Source organism: Siphateles boraxobius, unplaced genomic scaffold, assembly GCF_051911475.1.
Source record: "Siphateles boraxobius isolate OS27281-9 unplaced genomic scaffold, OSU_SipBor_1 16, whole genome shotgun sequence".
Lineage (NCBI taxonomy): Eukaryota > Metazoa > Chordata > Actinopteri > Cypriniformes > Leuciscidae > Siphateles > Siphateles boraxobius.
The window spans coordinates 8,003,739-8,023,348 of NW_027508766.1; the positions used below are offsets into that span (position 1 = coordinate 8,003,739).

A 19,610-nucleotide genomic window follows, 5' to 3' on the forward strand; every position below is an offset into this window, starting at 1 on the left:
GGTTTAAGAACAAAAAACACAAAGCATATGGCCTCATTATTACCAGACTGAGGAGCCGACTTTCACTAGAGCATGTGGATATTCTTTTTTTACTTAACATGAACATGTGAAACATGATAACCATATGCTGACTCGAGTGGATATGTACGTTCTGGAAGATAACTGGCACAGTCTGCTTTATTAGCGTTTTTTTCCTTTCACTCTGCTCAGGCTTAAATGTTTTTTATCTGTATACTTTTTTTGTTGTTTAATGTTTTCAACTAAAAGAATACCTCAGGATTTAATGCAACCGTGTTGTGAATATTTGCTAATCATAAGCTTGTTCAGCAATGGTGACAAAAATGTAATGATTAAATAAATAACGTCTTTCTCGTTAAACTTAATTTAAATAAACAGATATTCAAATATTTTTGAAAAATGCCCATTCCTAATTTTTTTGTTTTACAACAGTTTTTCTTCTTAGGGTACGTTTACACGACAACGATATGCTTAAAACAGTTTTTCGCGTACAGACGACACCATTGTCAAAGCGATCCCAATTTATACGGATCCGCAAAAACGACAAAAAATGCAGTATTCTGCTGCCTGGCCACTATATGGCGATGAAACACTAGTCTGAACATGTAACACGCATGTGCATGACGTCATCATCTTCAGAGATTCGCGTTTTGTTGTTTACAAAAATGTGCACTTTGAAACCGGTTTTCAAAACTATAATTCAAAACACTGTTGTCGTGTAAACAAACGGCCAAAACGCATAAAAAGTTTTACGTTTTTAGTTGAAAACGGTGTCGTGTACACAGCCCCTTAGCCTGATTTTTGCATGTATCAACAGGAAGGAACATTAGTGATGATTACTTCAGGTTGTACAGATTACAAATCCTTTATCAATATTAGGTCAAGAAATCAGAAAGGATGGCTATCCATAGGTATCTTAACAACAGTCGCTCACTCTCTAAATTTGTAGTCACATTATCAAAATTTCTGCAAAATTTTGAGGGCAAAAAGGTACATTGTGAAGAGTGTAGTGTTGTTTGAAAAACCATTCACACAGAAGTCACTTTTATGCCAAGCAGATTTCTGTTGGTCAACGTGGCGAATACATGTGACCAACTTTAGCCTGATGTGAAATCTGCATGGGTAAACCATTCACTTCCAAGCTAAATTCCTGATTTCGAAATGACACTTTCAACCTTCCAACCCTTAAAAGCTAGTGGCACACTAACCAACTCCAAAACAGTAGGGATGACAAATCTACTGGAACAGTAAAAATGGAAAAGTGGTTTCTTCTGCCAGTTTTCAGGTTCTTACAAGACCCAATTTGGTGGCAAATAAAAAATAAACAATTATAACAGACTAACAGACTAGCTTTGTCTAAGTCTAAGACAGACTAACTTTGAATTCATTTCATGAAGCGACTTTACCCTGTGAATGTGTGTAATTTGTATTTGTCCATTCAGGGTGCGTCATAGTCATTCATGCGTGTCAGGAGCAGTTGTCAGCTTTAGTGAGAAAAACAATGTTTTCCCGTCCATGTTTTTTTTTTTGTCATATTTTAAGTAATCCCCAGAAAGTAAATCGAGCTGCACAATCAGCACAGAAAAAAATGATGCCTGTGATACTGTATGTGCCTTTGAGTTTGCAGGGAAAGATTGGACCAGATCAGAGCAGTTCACATGCCACTGATTACCTCCATGATCACGAAAGCCCACACCACCAACTGAGATATTCCAACTAGCTGGATGTTCTTAGACACCATGAGGACAGTCAACAGTGCCAAATACACACTAGGCACTCACATGCACAAATACCCTCCGATACACGTATATTTTTTTATCAGTACCTTACATAAATTGTTCAAAGAAAACACATTATGCAACTAAGATATTCCAAAAGAAATCCAAGCCCGAAATGAAGTTATTAAACATTGTATTTGTACTAATGCTTAAGCTGGGATGGAATTCAGCCCCTGGAAGTACTAAGTATTAGATGTCTTGAAATGACACAGGTTTAAAATATTTTGTCATTTATCAAGGCCGCAATTGTGTGTGGTGTACTGAATCACTGCAAACATCATGGTTCAAGATCAACCACCTTAGGCAGCAGTGGTTTATAACACGGGCTGACCTTGATTCGGCTCTACATAGAGCTTCTCTGTTATCTCTTTCCACTGGCATTGTGCGGCAGAGTAAAACCGTAAAACAGTACGTTTTATGCAACACAAGCAAGAATGTGCATGATTTAATAAATTATCAAACTAAAGAACTTCTGAACTTTGAAAAACAGCACCTCATGTCTGCACAACAGCTACAGAGATTCTTGTCAGAATATAAAACATCACTCAGTTCCTCCAAACAAATACTGAAACTTTGTGTGCAGTTCTCCTAGTCCCGAGCCAATCATGTCAGACTGTCCTCCAATTAAACTGAACTGGGCAGGGACATTGATGGCTCACCAGTAAGGGTGTCACGATTTCGATTTCAAATCGAACTTCAAATAAAAAAAATGGAATCGTCGATGCTGACACGCCCCATGTCACGTCCGGTCGGCGTGCCAAGCGGAAAAAAACACGCGTGTTGAAGTGCTGCGAGTCTATGGCCAACCTCCTCTAACTTAGCTACAGCCACTCAAAAGATAGCATGGCAACTGCAGATGCAGGGGACCCATCGACAGAACTTGAACCCCCTCCTCTTTCATTGTAGTCGCAGGTGTGGACGTTTTTTGATTTCCAGTGAGTTATTTTGACAATGTTCGCGCTTCAAAAAAGCCACAGTTTGCAGACATCCCAAGACTCGCGGAAGTTCCGGGAGTCTCTCGCATATTGATAGCGGCTCCCTGATGCACGCAAATTAGTTAAAATCTCCCGGAATCTAGAGTGAGCGAGCAAGAGCCCGCATGCGAGACAGAAAAAAACTGTGCTCCAAACCGTATAGCGCGCACGGCAGAGAGGGAGAGACCTTGCGTGTGTGCCTCATGAAGCGCATGTAAGACAGAGAGCATCCTGATTGGCCGGTTTCGGCTTTAAAAAAAGTAAATGTAAAAATCGAGAATCGAATCGAACCGTGACCTTAGAATCGAAAATTTAATGGAATTGAGGATTTGGAGAATCGTGACACCCCTATTCACCAGAGGTCTGTACAAAAGACACGGGGAGAGAAACTCACACACCTTCATGTTTGTTCCTCAACTTCCCCTCTACTAAAGAGAAGAAGAAAAAGAGCACAATTAAAGAGGAAGCAGAAGGAATGCACTTAGATGACCGCAGTCTGACCTGAAAACACTTCTGCAAACTGATGTTTTAAAAAGCTCTAGGGGTAGTTTGTGTGTTAATGTGTCTGTGAGTGATTTAAACTTTAGTAATACAAACACTTACAGCACTTAAATGCGTTTATCCATCAATATAGTGTGTGCGTAAATTTGCTTAATGCAAAAACAAAAGTGTGCCTTCATCATTATCTTAAGAGTACACGTCACCAAGAATCTCAAACGTTCAGTTTTATAGAAAAAATAAACAGTCTATTATGAATCCATAATGATCAGGTCTCTGATTGCATTGAGCAGCAAACGTAATGAATACTAATTAGTGAGCACTGAGGTCTCTTAATTCATTTTAAAGTGGCACCAAAAGTCAAACGAAACAATCGGGCCAGCCTTTCATTCCCCTTTTCACTCTAATGATCAAAAAAAATTGTGATAAGGTAAATGAAAAATAATTAAAAACTTTTTTTTTTTTAGAGGACCTCTATTTTTCACTGTCCTCCTTTCTAGGTCGTTAATGCAATCAGTCAAAAACACCATCCAGAAAATAAATTACACTGTTGTATTCAATGCAAAAAGCAGAAGCCTTTTTTCCTCAGGCCATTCCTGCTGTCATACTGACAACGACTGTGGAGACAGAACTGCAAACTGAAGTGTGCAGCTGAACCTAGGCCTGTTCAAGAAAATCTTGTGAAAGCCGTCAAGATCGTGTCCCAGTCATATTTCACCCATAAATAAATAAAAAAAGATATATTTCTCTTGAAGAAAACGAAGCACATTTTAGGACCATTTAGATTTAGCACATTTTTCTTCCACATTCCCATTCCTAATAATAAAAATAAATCTCTCATTACTGCAATGTAAGGAAATTATTATATACTTCTGAACTGCAAACTACTTACAAATCATGGTCATGTCTGTTGTATTGCCTGTAACTATACTGATAAAAAGAATATATTGTAATTCAAATGTTTTATGTTTAGTAACTTAAAATAAAGTAGATTCACTGTTAAGAATAATGTGAATACTGGTAATTAGTACTTGAGTTTCACCTCATGTTTTGACCACAAATATCACATCTGTAATGCTGGAAATGCACATGTAAGACGTGCAGTTGATCATTGCTGATCGATGTAGTGCACAACTCATCTCTGCTGGATAAACAATGCAATGCCTTAATTTTTTTAAATAAATTTAAATAAGTGAAATATAGACATATATGGACTATTTCAAATAGTACAATTTTTAATTAATTAAATTTAAATATACACTGCTACTTAAATTTTTGGGGTCAGTAAGTCTCTTATGCTCACCAAGGCTGCATTTATTTGATCAGAAATACAGTAAAAACAGTAATATTGTAAAATATTTTAATTTAAAACATCTATTTCAGTATATTTTATAATGTAATTTATTCCTGTGATGGCAAAGCTGAATTTACAGCATCCATTACTCCAGCCTTCAGATATATTATTATTATAAATCTTGAAAAACTTTCCGTTTAATATATTTTTTAAACCGATATATAGGATTCTTTGATGAATAGAAAGTAAAAAATTTATTTGAAATACAAATATTTTGTAACATTATTCATGTCTTTACTTTCACTTTTGATCAATTTAATGAAATACTTTAAAATGTAAGACTTACTTTTAAATGGTAGTGCATATTTACATACTATATATATTTGCATTGTAGAGAACAATAACTTTTTGCCTTTAGAATTTTGTGGAAAAAATGTGCCAAATTGTCATAAAATAATGCCATAATAGTCAGAAAACAAATGTTTCAGTTTCTTCACATGTAATTATGGGGTGACGTGACCTGGACATGTTTTTTGTAAGATTCCCTCCAAAAGCTTTCAGTTTAATGAAACCTAACTGTATACTCAGAGCAAAACATTTGCCCTCTGCACTATTCCTGTCATTCTTTCACTGTGTTTAGGGGTGAATAGTCGTCTTGTGAAGTTTCAAGTGTGTCAAACGGTCACAGTTATTTCAGTTTCTTCCTCTCAGTCTTGATCTGAATAATCACTACAAAGAGGATGCTCAAAAATGCAATCCCAACCAACTTCCCCAACACAGAAAATATGCAAAACCACAAAAACATCAATTAAGTAGAACTAAAGCAAGATGAAATGTTTGTGTATGTGTGAAGACATCAGACCGAGCCAAGCCAACTGAGAACCAGAGAAGGAGAGGGAGTGGGGAGGGAGATGAGCAGTACCTTTTTTGGCGATCTCCATCTCATCCTCTGTCCAGCGAGACGTCTCTCCAGCTTCAACTGCGCCTGTAGCGACACACACCGTCAGAGTCAGTGAAGGAGAACTCAGGCAGCGCTACACGACATGGCTCATCTCGCACCCTCCCTCTCTATCTGTTTATACTTGGGGCTGCAGAGACCTCCACCCCCCTCAAGAACTTCCCTCTCTCTGTCCTCAACTGCTTTCTGTCCTTTGCTCTGTTTATTGCTTTCCCTCCTTGGTGCTCGCTGGACTCAACTAGGCAGTCTCACTTCTCTCTTACTCCTGTCTCCCTCTCTTTCTCGCTGTCTCTCGGAGAGTGCAGTCAGCTGATTTCAAGCAGACAGTGGAGGAGTGCAGAAGCACCACCCTTCTGGGTCGAAGACCAACACACACACACTCACTCACCCACCCATATCATTAGACAGTCAGTCTCATAACAGTAGCCGAGATGAAGCGAGCAGCGAACAACCCCTCCCTACATAATTTCCACTCAAACTACAGTGAGAGCAAGAGAGAGAGAAAGACGGAGACGGAGAGAAAGACAGCCTGTGCTCTCCTCTCCCGCCCGCTCTGAGGGTCTCCTTGAAATTGACTAAACACTATGACAGATTTAGCACAGTGTGAACCTCTGACATTTATGCGAGAGCACGAGCATGTCCCCAGTCTTTGGATGACTAGTGCGGAGAGTCTCCGCTAAAACTCTTCAAATACGCGTCTCTTTGGTGACTCACTAGATGCTTGTTTACATTACCCAATGACCCCACAGTGTGTGCGTTACGTTAATGTGCTTGTACTCTGCTGCTTTGTCATGTTGATGGCGGTTTAGACGTGGAATTGGTGCATTATGGCTTTAAAGACAGAATGACAAGATGAAATCAAGCACAGGTGTAAACTTCATCAGGCAAGATGGAAAGAACCTCCTCACACAGATGAGGGCTATCAGATCACAATACAGGAACAGAGGCCAGACTAGAGAATCATCACGAAACAGCAGAAATGACAAAACAATTGGTTACTGCTTTTTAAGGTACAGAGCGCTAACCAGCCACACTTTCTGATGTGGGCGCTGATTGCATTGAGCAGCAAACGTAATGAATACTAATTAGTGAGCACTGAGGTCTCTTAATTCATTTTAAAGTGGCACCAAAAGTCAAACGAAACAATCGGGCCAGCCTTTCATTCCCCTTTTCACTCTAATCAAACTCCTCCAGAGACTCGCAGCGTTTACCTGCCTCTCTTTATTGTCTCCATGGCGATCCCTCCACCCGCTGTCACCACGGCAACACAAACTCAGAGACCTTGAGTCTGGCGTTGGGTGGCAGGAAGAGGAGAGATTCGGAGATAGGAAAGAATGGACAAACAATCTCACTGAGAGAGCAAGGGAGCAATAGAGCTACAGGGGAAAAACATGAAAGGAGGGAACAAAAGAGTGCAAAGGGAATAAAGAGTAAAATTAAGTGAAACGCTCTAGATGTCAGTGAAAGAACAGAAGTGAAATAATCTTGAAGAGCTGCTGTTTTATGAGCCTCAAGGATCAAACCATGTATTTCTGTCTGACAGCCCTTCTATCACAACAGCATTTGAAGCAAACCCCACATGCACACACGTACACCTTGCTGCAGTCAGAGAAAGCAGCAAACTAGGTGACTTTCAGGCTTTGTAATGAGGTCACCGAGGAACAGATCACACTCACACTTCTAGAGTCTGACCTCACGATCAGCAGACAGACATCCCAGCACCACACTGAGAGATGAGAGAGTAAAGTGAGTGTGTGCAGGGCTGTGAGGCCCTGTGCGAACATGGTGTGTGAGGGGGTTGCTATATAGGAATTAGTATAGAAACGAACGCAACTTTCATGACAAATAAAAAAATGGTTTGACCCATTTCAAATGCAGCAATTAGAAGTTAAAATGGACCGATTAAGAAACTGTATACAATCTTGACGTGTGATGCAATATGCTCACTGACATGCACACGCTCATAAGAATTTTAAGATCTACTGCATTATAATAATAATAATAATAATAATAATAATAATAATAATAATAATAATAATAATAAAGCAATTAAATAAAGGATTTAAAGCAATTTGAGGGAACAAGTAAATAAGAATGGTAAAATAAGTAGTAGGTCTATTTGTAGTAATGAGTAATCAGTTTATATTTATATTTTCTTTTAAAATGTGTCTATTCCCATGACTAATACCCCTTTTCCACCAAGGCAGTGCTGGTGCTGGTTCGGAGCCAGAGCCTAGTTTCAAATCGGTTCTTTGCTTTTCCACACAAATAAACCTGGCTCTGGGCCAAGAAAACAGGTTCCACCTCAGCACCAACTTTGCGCTGGTCTAGAGATAAGAACCGGTTTTTTTCTCTGGACTACGAACTCAAAATCGGGTGTGTCCCCGGCAAACCGGGACGTCTGGTCACCCAATGTTAAACGCACAACATTCATTTCATAACTTATAATTCCCTTTATGAGCAAGAGTATATGTAGTTCTCCATTGCTGTAATGACGTGTTCATTCTCCTGACGCGTTGCTAGGGCAACGGAGGTAGCCCTACTCTGGCTCTACAGGCTGTGGAAAATCGAGCTGGTTCTTTAGATAATTGGCGAATAGACCCCTTTTCAGTTGGTAAACATGGTGACGTTTTTTGTGGGCGGAGCTTAGGTGGTGGCAGAACGAACCCTCTGGCTGCTTCCCTAACGTTAGTATGCAAGTTTTGTTAGGTTGTTTAACAATGACTGGAGAAAATCCGATTTTTTCTTAATGTGCAAGGTCAATCACTGTCCAGGACCGCGATTGTTATTTGCAAAAGTTAATTTTAAATCTTTAGATGCCTAGAACTATGTGATGCATGGTCATGTACAAGACTTGTGTGGTACGATCCGCAGTTCTACCTATCCAGCGCCAAGAAGATGACAATGTAAAGAGTGACAATTTTTACGGTGCAATTTTAACAATGTGAATATTTTCTAGAAATAAAAATTCCAGATACAGCATATTCATTTTTCATTGATTCTCCTTATTATGTAGCAGAATCTGAGCTGGTTTGTATTGGCCGCCTGCAGTTTTCCCTTTGTTTTGCCTCCAGCTAGCGCCGTGACGTAACTGTGATGTCGGCTCGAAATTGGTCTATAGTACCAGCACCGAACTGGCATAAGCACCAGCCCAGAACCAGCACTTGGTTAGCATTGGTGGGAAAGAGATATAATAGCCAATGTCAAAAACGCAAACATTTCTTGTCTCGTCACTTGTCCATGAATCATGATCGAATATTTTCAATTCAAAACGGCAAAATTTCATTAAAAGTTGAGTAGTTTGCATCACTAGAATATATCACTAGTATATTATTGGCGGTCGCTGAACATTTCTATCGTAAAACAGTTAACAAAACAGCACGGACAAGTGACAAGACCCAGCTACTTTGATTTTATTGTCATCTCGATCATTTTGATATTGACGACCAATGTTAGACCACTGAGGCAGATCAGCCTAAAAATTAAATCAGCCTAAAAATGTTACTTTTTAAAAAAAAATTGTCATCCTAAAAACAAACAGCTTTACCTATTTTACACTAAAATTATAAGATAAGACAAATAACATGAGAAAATATGAATTATATAATTTTTTTATTCATAGCTCAGACAAAATCTCATTGGCTCTGGTCTGGCAGGCCAGGAGCGAGGCCCTGTGCGGTTGCACACTAGGCACACGCGACGATCCTGAGTGAGTGGATGTGAAAAACTATTTGAACAAAAAAGAGGGCAAGTATGTGAGAAACATAGCGCTTACCTCGTGTGTCTGCGCTGGCTGCGAGAGAGGGTTTTGTAGCCTCTCGAGCTGGTCTCTGCACCGGTTCAGGTTTAGAAGAGGGTGTTGGCTCTGGCAGAACTAAGCAACACACAAAATAAACCATCAGGACTTGGGCTCATTTGTGCTTGTGTGGGCACTTGCCCTAGTATTGGGAAGTCAGATTTCATTATATGCAAATTAGTTTGTTTGGACAGATCACTAATTCTCAGGTGTTCCCACAATATTTCAGTTGTATGTAATTCAGTTTAGTTACTTTTTTACCTAGCTTTTGTAGTTTATTACAATATTGTCAACCTAGTTACATGACAGTCACCTCCCAACTTCTAAACAATGTTACATGATTTACAAAAACTGACAGTTTGACAGAATTAAAAAGAGGTAAATCTCAACAATAAAGGTAAGATTTATTTTATGCTGGCCTCTATTTACTGACCCCTTGAAGGAAATATATATATACATACACACAGTGAAAAATATATACACATGAAATACACATATTTAGTGACAAAATATATGTATGAATATTTTTTCATTTAACACAAATGTTCTTTATTTAAAAAAAAATACTACAATGATTTAAGTTTTTTTTTAAAATAGCTTGAATTAATTCCACCCTTTAAAAAAAATCAAATAATAATTGAGGCATTCATTTGATCAAAAGTGACAGTAAAGACATGTAAATTGTTACAAAAGACTAATTGAAAAATGAATGACAATAATATTCAATGCATCACATCAAATCATATGTTTAACTTAGCAAGGCATAAAAACACATACTCGAAAAATATGTGACAATGCAGCTCTGGCTAACAGAGCAAGTAACAGTTGTGCATGTTACCTTGTTCAGGTGGTGGTGGAGGTGCTTCTTCAGCCACCACAGACGAAGCCTCGTTATTGGCCATGGAGCGGGTGGTGATGCGGCCCTTGCGGCGGCCTTGGCTGTTGGCAGTCTTTCGGCCGCGTGGCGTGCTCTGCTCCTTACCCTCTTCCTCCTCTCCCTCACACTTCTCTTTATCTTTACTGATGTCCCTGCAGAGGTAAAGATGAGGAATAAAGTTCTCCTCTGCACTGAACTCAATTCAGTTACATCTATGTAGAAGGTAAGATCGAGCAGAGCTAAGAGTTGCAAATGCAGACACTGTGCAGGATTCTCACCTGCTATGATGTATTAGTCTTACGGAGTTCACTACAGGGTTTCCTAAACAGAAGCACACCCAGACCACAAAACCAACTCTCTGCCCTTTTGTATGTTCATAGAAGTCAAAAATCCCATGATTTTCATGATGAATTCGACTTTTTGCTGAATTCCAGGTAGTGACATAACAGGTGAAGAGTAAAGCCAAATGAGTTAATGAGGTTAATCTTAAGCTTCTCTTACAATAAGGCTCACCTCACAGAAAACAGATCACCTCACCTACTTATTTGGGTGGATTGAGTGTAAAGGTTCTTTCTGATATAAAGGGCAAAACTTTCTCTAAACATTGCCATTTTGAGAGTGTATCCTGCATTCTCTACTAACAGAACAATAATGGTGCTGTTGTCACACCCAAACTTTCAGTGGGTATGTATGTGGCCATTGAGATTTCACAGTGGAGTTGGGGCAATAGGGGGAATTGAGGCACGTTCATCACAACGAAGGAAAAAAGAGGAACAAACCATGATACATACTTGGAGTCCTCCTTTTCATCTTTCTCCTCCTCTTCCTTCTTCTCCTCGTCCTCTTTCTTCTCTGATTTCTCCGATTTGTCCTCTTCGTTCTTGTCGTCTGTCTTGTCTTCCTGTGAAGGTCGTGTTATCTGCTTTAAAGGAAAAGAACCACAATAACAGAAGCATTTAGACAGATGACCTTATCAATAGCATGCAGTTCACCTTAAACGGTGTCAGCCCAGCTATGAAGTAAAGGAATGATTATGTATCATCAAACACCAAATGGGCAATATCATTACTTGCTTTACATATAGGACTTCAATGAAATATGATTTAAGGCTAACAAATATATAATAAAAGAGAATATAAGTTACATTTATTAAGTTCTCTGTTGCGCGTGCACATGCGCTACATGAAGTTTCTTAAAATTAATAGCAATTTGCTGTTAGACCTAATCTATATGTAAAATAAATAGAAAATAAAGCAATAATTTCTTTGAGAAACTTTGCCAGGATTTTTTTTTTTTTTGCCAGAAGTTTTCTACATTTCACTGTTTTTCATTGTGAAAAATCATCCCTGCTTTGGACTGAATCAGACAAAATCTGTCTGTGGTGCTCAGATGAACAAAGACTGAGGAATCATGCATCTACACAATGACCCCAATTTTTTATGTTGTAAGTGTAAAGGGAGAGAGAGAGTTTAAAGAGTGTCTTTCTCATAATGACAGAATGCAGGAGTAAAATACCAAGTCTACCTTTCTGTTTCCATGAAAACACATGGCTCAATGCGCCGTTTCGCAAGAAAAAGCGAGGGTACACTAAAGATAAAAATTTAGAAGTGTCGGTACTGCGTAATGGTGTGTACCAGCCCACTTTGAGCACTGCATGAAATAAATGCAGGTTACTGACAATGAAAAGTTTAGGGTCGGTAAGATTTCTAATGTTTTTTTTATTTTATTAAGTCTTATGTTCACCAAGGCTATATTTATTTGATCAATAATACAGTAAAAACAGTAATATTGTAAAATATTATTACAATTTAAATTAACTTTTTTGCATTTTAATTTATTTTAAAATGTAACTTATTCCTGTGATGGCAAACATGAATTTTCAGCATCATTACTGATCCACATGATCCGTCAGAAATCATTCTTATGCTGATTTGCTGCTCAAGAACCATTTCTTATTATTATCAAATGTAGAAAACATGTTGTTCTGCTTAATATTCTTATGGAAACCGTGATATATTTACTACAGGGTTTATTGATGAATAGAAAGTTCAAAATAACAGCATTTATTTAAAAGCACTGATTCTTAAAAAAAAAAAAAGAAACAAAAAAGTAGTAGTCTTTATGTTAAATGTTATGTGATGAGACGATCAAAATTAACTTGAGTCATATGGATCCAGCAGGAGCAGTGCGCATTATACAACATCAATAAATTGAACAAAAAAAACTGTACTGCGGAACATAGAGGGCAGAGTCAGTGCAGAAACAGAGATTTTAAAGCTCATTTAATATTTAGAGAAAGTAAATCTAAATTAATGAGATGTTTCACTTCTGTTAAAACTCTTAAAACAATCTGAGCTTTACAAGAGACCAAAATTGATCAGTATTAGTCAATTAGGTTTGGAATTTGAGTTTTCTTGGCAGCCTTCCAAAGATTGAACTTGTTAAAGGGTTAGTTCACCCAAAAATGAAAATTCTATCAGCAATTACTCACCCTCATGGTGTTCCAACCCCGTAAGACCTTCGTTCATCTTCAGAACACGAATTAAGATATTTTTGATGAAATCTGAGAGCTGGATCACTCCTCCATAGGCTTCTTTAGGGATTGAACTTGCAGGCCCCGAAAAGTTATTACAGACGTCGTTAAAATAGTCCAAGTGACTACAGTGGCTCAATCGTAAGTTTATCAAACGACGAGAATACTTTCTGTGAGCAAAAAAACAAAAATAACGACTTTATTTCAAATTCATTTCCTTCTCTGTGGGCCTCGAGTCAGTTCACTAGTGTAATAGCGTAGAGCTTCTGATGTTGTGCGTCACACGCATCAGCCAAATGACCAGCGTCGGCCAATAGTGAGCCTACGTGTGACGTAGCTCTACGCTATTACACTAAGTTAAAGTCCCTGTAAAGGCAATTTAAAAAAAATAATTCTAAACACATTATAAATGTTAGAAATGTATTGCTAAAACATATAACAAAGACTGTGAACTGTGAAGTACTAATTGTGGAATTAGACCGTTAAATAGTTTTTCACCATCACAATTTTCCAGATTTTTTGGGCGGGTCTAAAACAGGGCTCGATGACGCACTGGAGCCCTTGAGCTCCTGGCCACGCCCCTACCTGATGACGCACTGGAGCCCCTAAGGCTGGCCGCTCCACTAACAATATAAATAGAGCACATTCGCATCAGTTTACCGCTCAATCGCGAGTTACTGTCAGTATTATTAGTTACTACAGCTTATAGTTTGCTAGTTAGCTATGTCTTCGTCACGGAAATGCGTACTACCTGGATGCGATCACGTACAAAACAGATCGGTGTCCTTATTTAAATTTCCTAAAAACGATCACATCAAGAAGAGGTGGATTCATTTTGTGAAGAGCCACCTTGATGGAGAGCTGAGGATCACCACCAAAACCCGCCTCTGTAGTGATCATTTTACACGGGATAGTTTCATAAACTTTCGTCGGAGACAACTGGGATTCACTGATAATCCGCTGTTGTGTTACTGGTGAATGGGGCCGAACGACTATCTCCCGCCTCGGCATTCATTCTGTCGCGCCGACAACTGGTGACATCATCGGCAGTGCGTGCCCACCAATGAGTGTAAGATGCCTTGTGCGCTTATGTTAGCCTAAAATTAACCTAATAAGCTGCTAGGAGCATCCATTCCGGCTGTAGCAGGTGACAGTTGATTGTGGCGACGGCAGCTTTACCACGAGTGGGCGTGGTTTCAGCGCAGCCAGCGGACATGCCCACAGCGTTTGAAAGCAGAGACTACTGTTCATTTTTTCAAGATTTTGATAGCGGCTTTTTTATCATTCAAATTTGGCTGGGTGTCTAATAACACATTTTTCTGTGATATGACAAACTCAGAACATATACTTCATTTTGACTTTACAGGGACTTTAAGTGACTAGAGGACAACAGAGATGGAAATGTATAGTTGAAATAAAGTCATTATTTTTGTTTGTTTTTGCGCACAAAAAGTATTCTCGTCGCTTGATAAATTTAGGATTGAGCCACTGTAGTCACTTGGACTATTTTAACAATGTCTTTAATAACTTTTCGAGGCCGGCAAGATTCAATCCTTTTGAAGCCTATGGAGGAGTGATCCAGCTCTCAGATTTCATCAAAAATATCTTAATTTGTGTTCCGAAGATGAACAAAGATCTTACGGGGTTGGAACAACATGAGGGTGAGTAAATACTGACAGAATTTTCATTTTTGGGTGAACTAACCCTTTAAGGCAAGGCAAGGCAAGTTTATTTATATAGTGCATTTCATACACAATGGTAATTCAAAGTGCTTTACATAGAAGAAATTAAAATACCGGTAATCAAAAGAAATCAGAATAATTAAAACAGTTTAGAATAATACAGTACATACAGTCGGACGAACAATGGTACAGTGCTCATTCAGTAAATGCACAGCTAAACAGATGTGTTTTGAGTCTGGATTTGAATGTGATTACTGTAGGAGCACATCTGATCTCTTCTGGAAGCTGGTTCCAGCTGCGGCTGGCATAATAGCTAAAAGCAGACTCGCCATGCTTAGAGTGAACCCTTGGTATTTCTAGCTGATGTGATCCTAATGATCTGAGTGATCTGTTGGGTTTATATTCACTGAGCATATCTGCAATGTATTAAGGTCCTGGGCCATTGAGTGATTTATATACCAGTGATAATACTTTAAAATCAATCCTAAATGTAATTGGCAGCCAGTGTAAAGACCTGAGGACTGGTGTGATGTGTTCATATTTTCTGGTTCTGCTCAGAATCCTAGCAGCAGCGTTCTGTATGAGCTGCAACTGTCTTATGATCCTTTTGGGAAGGCCAGAGAGGAGTCCATTACAATAATTAAGGTTATTGTCATGTGCAAAGCAGGTGACGCTATGGTATTTGTAAACAGGCAGGGAGTTTAGTTTACACTGATTACAAATGTAGGTAACATAAATAAACTCCGATGTAAAAAAGAAAAATGATCAAACCAACTAAATATTTAAGTCTCTAATGTGAACACAGCCACTGTTTAGTGCAGCGTTACATGTGTAGGCCAGCGGCAGGCAATATTAAAGACCCTTGTGATGAATATCAAGTATATGTATATTGTTGAGTATTTTCTCCTTAAAACTGCAGTGAACCAAAAATGGTCTCATAAACATGGTTTGAAATCACTGGAGTTTCTTTCGTCACAAACTACCTTGTAACTAATCATGTCAACGTGCGGGCGGGCTTTAGATCATCAACTGCGAAGCAGTGAAGTCTCAAGTGAAGCCAGATTATCCCAGTATATTTTTCTGTTGATATGAAAAATCGTGTACCTTTAGCAATTTAGCAGGTGAATTATGTATGATGAATATATTACGATGTTATGAGGAAAAATATGCCTTTATCCACTGATGCTCGAAGTAGTTCAAAGCATTTCTAAGGACGCAGATTTTTAGAAGGCAGCTGTTCGACTCTGAGATGGCGAACGGGAACATGGTTTGTTTAACATAAGCAACGCATAACACAGCTGTTTGATAACGTAGTCAAACAAAAGGGTAATCATATTAATTACTATTACCGATTTTGTAAAGAGCGATACCATTCAGGGCTCGACAATAAGGACTGCCCGATGGCCCGGGGCCAGCGTGAAAGACACTTGGGCCAGTTGAAGGTGTCACTTGCCCGATCGGGCCAGGCTTGCATTTTTGGGTTTGTTTTTATTATTAAAGTGTTTAAATGTTCACTGGTTCCCGCCTCCTCCTTTCCATAACAACATACCGGGCTACAAACTACATGTTACAGTTCGTTTAAAGCAGCTTGCCCCGTCAGATACATGTGCTGACAGACAGATACTTGCGCTGCTGTGTAATGTGTTTGAGATGTTGTGCTTTCCACTGTGCATAACCTACATTTCACAGGTATATTCCTCATCTGTAAAATGTTAGAAACTCGTGCAAAAATCTTCATTATGCGGTCAGGAGTGATTTTCCGCCAAACTCCACAGATTTCCGTGAACAAGCGCCGCCATCCACATGCGCGAAAAACAGACGGAGCAAATAGAATAGGAGCGCAATAATTCTGACTAAAATATACATAAAGTGGTAATTAAACAATGTAGAATTTGATAAACAATGTAGAATTTTAAACCTAAAAGAAAGTGTATTTTTATGATAGCAGTAACTGTAAAGTGATTATTGTAATGAGGTAGACCTAATCAAATGTAGATTAATTCGTCTGGGCTTTTGTGTGTATTTATTTTAGTTGAGTGGATTTGAAATAAAATCATTATTTTTGTTTTATATTGTAATGTTACAATGTTAGAATGTAATGTGATTTCAACCCATTTTCGCACAATGTACTATTTGTAATTTATTCTTATTTTAACACTGACTGTCTTTAACAATGTTTAAAATGTATGAGTTAGGCTATTAGTTTTTGGTGTCATAACCTTAATATTAAGGTTACATGGATTCAAACTAAAACTAAAACAATAACTAAGCCTGTTTTATTTAATTAAATTTATTTATAACTTTGTGTTGGGGCCAGTGAAAATTTTGCCAGGGCAAGTAAAAATTTCAACCACTGGCCCTACTGGGCCAGTAGAAAAAATCCTTAGTGTTGAGCCCTGCCATTGTGCAGCGATTACTACAGTAAAGTTGGCAGAGTGGATCGCTGAGCTCATGTGAGTAAGTGGGGTCGGGGCTAATTTGCATATTTATGGTTCCACGTATACTAAATGAAGCAAGGGTGTAGTGTTACATTCAAGCTATTTTAAGGCATGAAGAATTTTTTTTTCACAGGAAAAAAGAAGTTTAAATATGTAATTTTAAAAGATCAAGATGAGCTTTGAGGGATAAAATGATTGACTACAGGAGGACTTTAAGTGGAGATGTAAGTGCGAGTAGACAAGGTCTCCTTTAGATTAACATTAGACTAAGTGTAGGGCTGCAGTCAGTAGAAAAGGTCTTTTTCCTTTGGTTTGAAGAGGGAGCCAGTGTGCTAATGGCCCAAGGTTCTTTATCATGGTTTCTGGCACGGACAGAGGGACTGGAGCCCCTCCTCCTCCTCTGTCTGTTCCACGAAAGAGAAGCAACGTACTGGAACAAGCAGAGCTCCGCCAACACAAACAAGCTGTGCAGCTGCCAGATGGGACCAAAAAAATGTCAGAACCTCTGCCACAGAGAAGTGGAGAACAAATAAGGGGGGAGAAGGGAAACGGTGAAAATTCAGGTCAAAGCAAAAAGAAAAATGACAGAGAAACAGTCCAATACATGAAAGACATATAGCAAGCACAAAGCAGACAGAAGATCGATCATTCATTCTCTAGGTTGAAGGGCAAGAGGAGGAAGTGCTTGTTTCAATGGTCTCTTTGACTTGTAGCACACCGACAAACTGACACATGGTTGACAAAAGCCCATTTCTGCCGTTGAGCTCAGTTCACAATGACTTTCCATTCCATCTAAAGACACTCTACATGGAAATCTCACAAAGTCTTTCATTACACCCAATTCTGTTGTTGTTTTTTGACAGCTTATATGGGAATGGTGGTTTCCTTCATTATAAACCAATTATTATTTCACCAACCTCTGAGCACTTCAAGTTTGAAACACGACAATACAACTGCTTGGATATAACAGATATGCTGGTGTCTATAACGCAGTGTTCTTAACATTAACAAAAAACTTAATTGAAATAAAACTGAAATATAAATATTACATGAAAACATTAAATGAAAATTAGAAATGTTGTTTTGTCAACTAACTGATTTTTTTATTTATTTGATGTACTGAAATGACAAACTACTGAAATAAATTAAATAGAAATATTAAAAACACTAAAATTAATAAAACACTAAACTAAAATGAAAACTGAAAAATTTTAAATAAAAACTAATTCAAAATATAAATACATACAGGTACTATAACAGTATATGTATAATACTAAAATAAATGCCATTGACAAGCTTCTGTTCATGTCCTACTTTAATATTCAAGCCCTGATATAAAGGCAAGATTTTACTAATTCATGTGATGACTGTATGATCGTGGGAATGAACCGGTTTACACAAAGGCCAATTTTACTTTAACCTTCAGAGAGTTACTTTGACCCTGAAGCAAAACTGCAATAGCTCTTTTAAAGCTATTAATTAATACCCTTGTTTTACTGAATGTTGGTAAAACTAAACAATAGCAACTCACAATCAAAATTATAGTTTGGAACACATTTACAACTACAATCTCCAAGCATGCCACAAGTTGTCGTACAATATGGTCACTGCATTCTGACATTTTTATTCTAAATGGTTTTTGATGTAGCCTAATGTAACTTTAGTGTGTAAGAGCTCTGAGATAATCTTACTGGTACTTCAGTCTTTTAGTGTAGTGGAAAGGTTATTTTATAAACTTATAAAATGCTTCTATGCATTTTCAGGTAATATACAGGTTGCCAGATAAATGTTGTAATATTCTGGGATCTATTAAAATAAATAAATAAACAAACTGTCAGGGGGATGATGGAGGTTAGGGGGAGGGATGTGAAGAACAGTATTTTTATTTTCAAACAAACTTCTTGTGGGCTGACTAGTTGACAAATCGGTCATAAAAATTGTCATGAAACCGAAGTTGTAAAATACTTTTCTTCCCTACTGTGACATCTGAGTGAAATGGCTTCTCGAACAAGAAAAAAAAAAGAAAAAAAAATTGTAGGGCAGGAATTGATTTTGCCCATCAGGAAATTATTGGATTGCTGTGAACTCTTGTTGACAGATTGCCCCGCCCCATGCCAAAAAACACGTCATCATACAGGAGAAAAGATGCTGTTGCAAAAGGTAGGGGAAGATTTTTTTTATTAAAGATTATAATGGGCAAACTAATTTAAAAAAATTGCACAAATAAATCATTTATAATAAATAATGCAATTATACATTAAAAAATAAGATTAGTCAACTTAAATGGTGGCTTTAATGAAGAGAGTGTGTTTAGGCTGATTTAGGGTTCATTAGAAACATTTTCACAAGACACATTCTTGTGTTGAAAAACAGCTGGAGCACAATGGAAAAGAACAGAACACAGGATGTCCTGGATGTGTAGGAACATGCACCATGGTTTTTATAATCAATTACTAAGAACACTCGCACACTTACCAATGGCAGATTGAAGGCTGAAGGTTGCAAGATCGAAACATTTTAATAAATATTCATTGTTTTTAAAAAGTAGTTTGATAGAAAATATATAAATATTCTCCTTGAAAAAAAAAATCCTGTCTATGACATCAATATTTGGGTCTCAGAGGCTTATGTGCATCGAGGGAGAGGAAGCAAGAATTAAATATTAATCTACTGTCAATATTCTAATGTTAACTTATCTTTTATTGGAAACCTCAGCTTAACCTTTGGACACACTTCATTCTGTAACAGAGGTGAAGCAGCAGTT

General features: G+C 38.0%; 1 protein-coding gene across 33 annotated transcripts in view; it reads right to left on the bottom strand.

Annotated features, from left to right (window-relative positions):
* ncor1 (nuclear receptor corepressor 1) overlaps positions 1–19,610 on the bottom strand; it is a 123,962-nt gene that overhangs the window by 48,337 nt on the left and 56,015 nt on the right. For 15 of the 33 annotated variants that reach the window (XM_077231456.1, XM_077231455.1, XM_077231440.1 and 12 more), the window contains 4 exons: positions 10,973–11,115; positions 10,155–10,345; positions 9,296–9,394; positions 5,485–5,547 (listed from right to left, as the gene is read on the bottom strand). In XM_077231456.1, coding sequence (XP_077087571.1) covers positions 5,485–5,547; positions 9,296–9,394; positions 10,155–10,345; positions 10,973–11,115 — 496 coding nt within the window. The remainder of the gene's footprint in view (positions 1–5,484; positions 5,548–9,295; positions 9,395–10,154; positions 10,346–10,972; positions 11,116–19,610) is intronic. The other 18 variants (XM_077231453.1, XM_077231457.1, XM_077231443.1 and 15 more) reach the window with 5 other exon arrangements.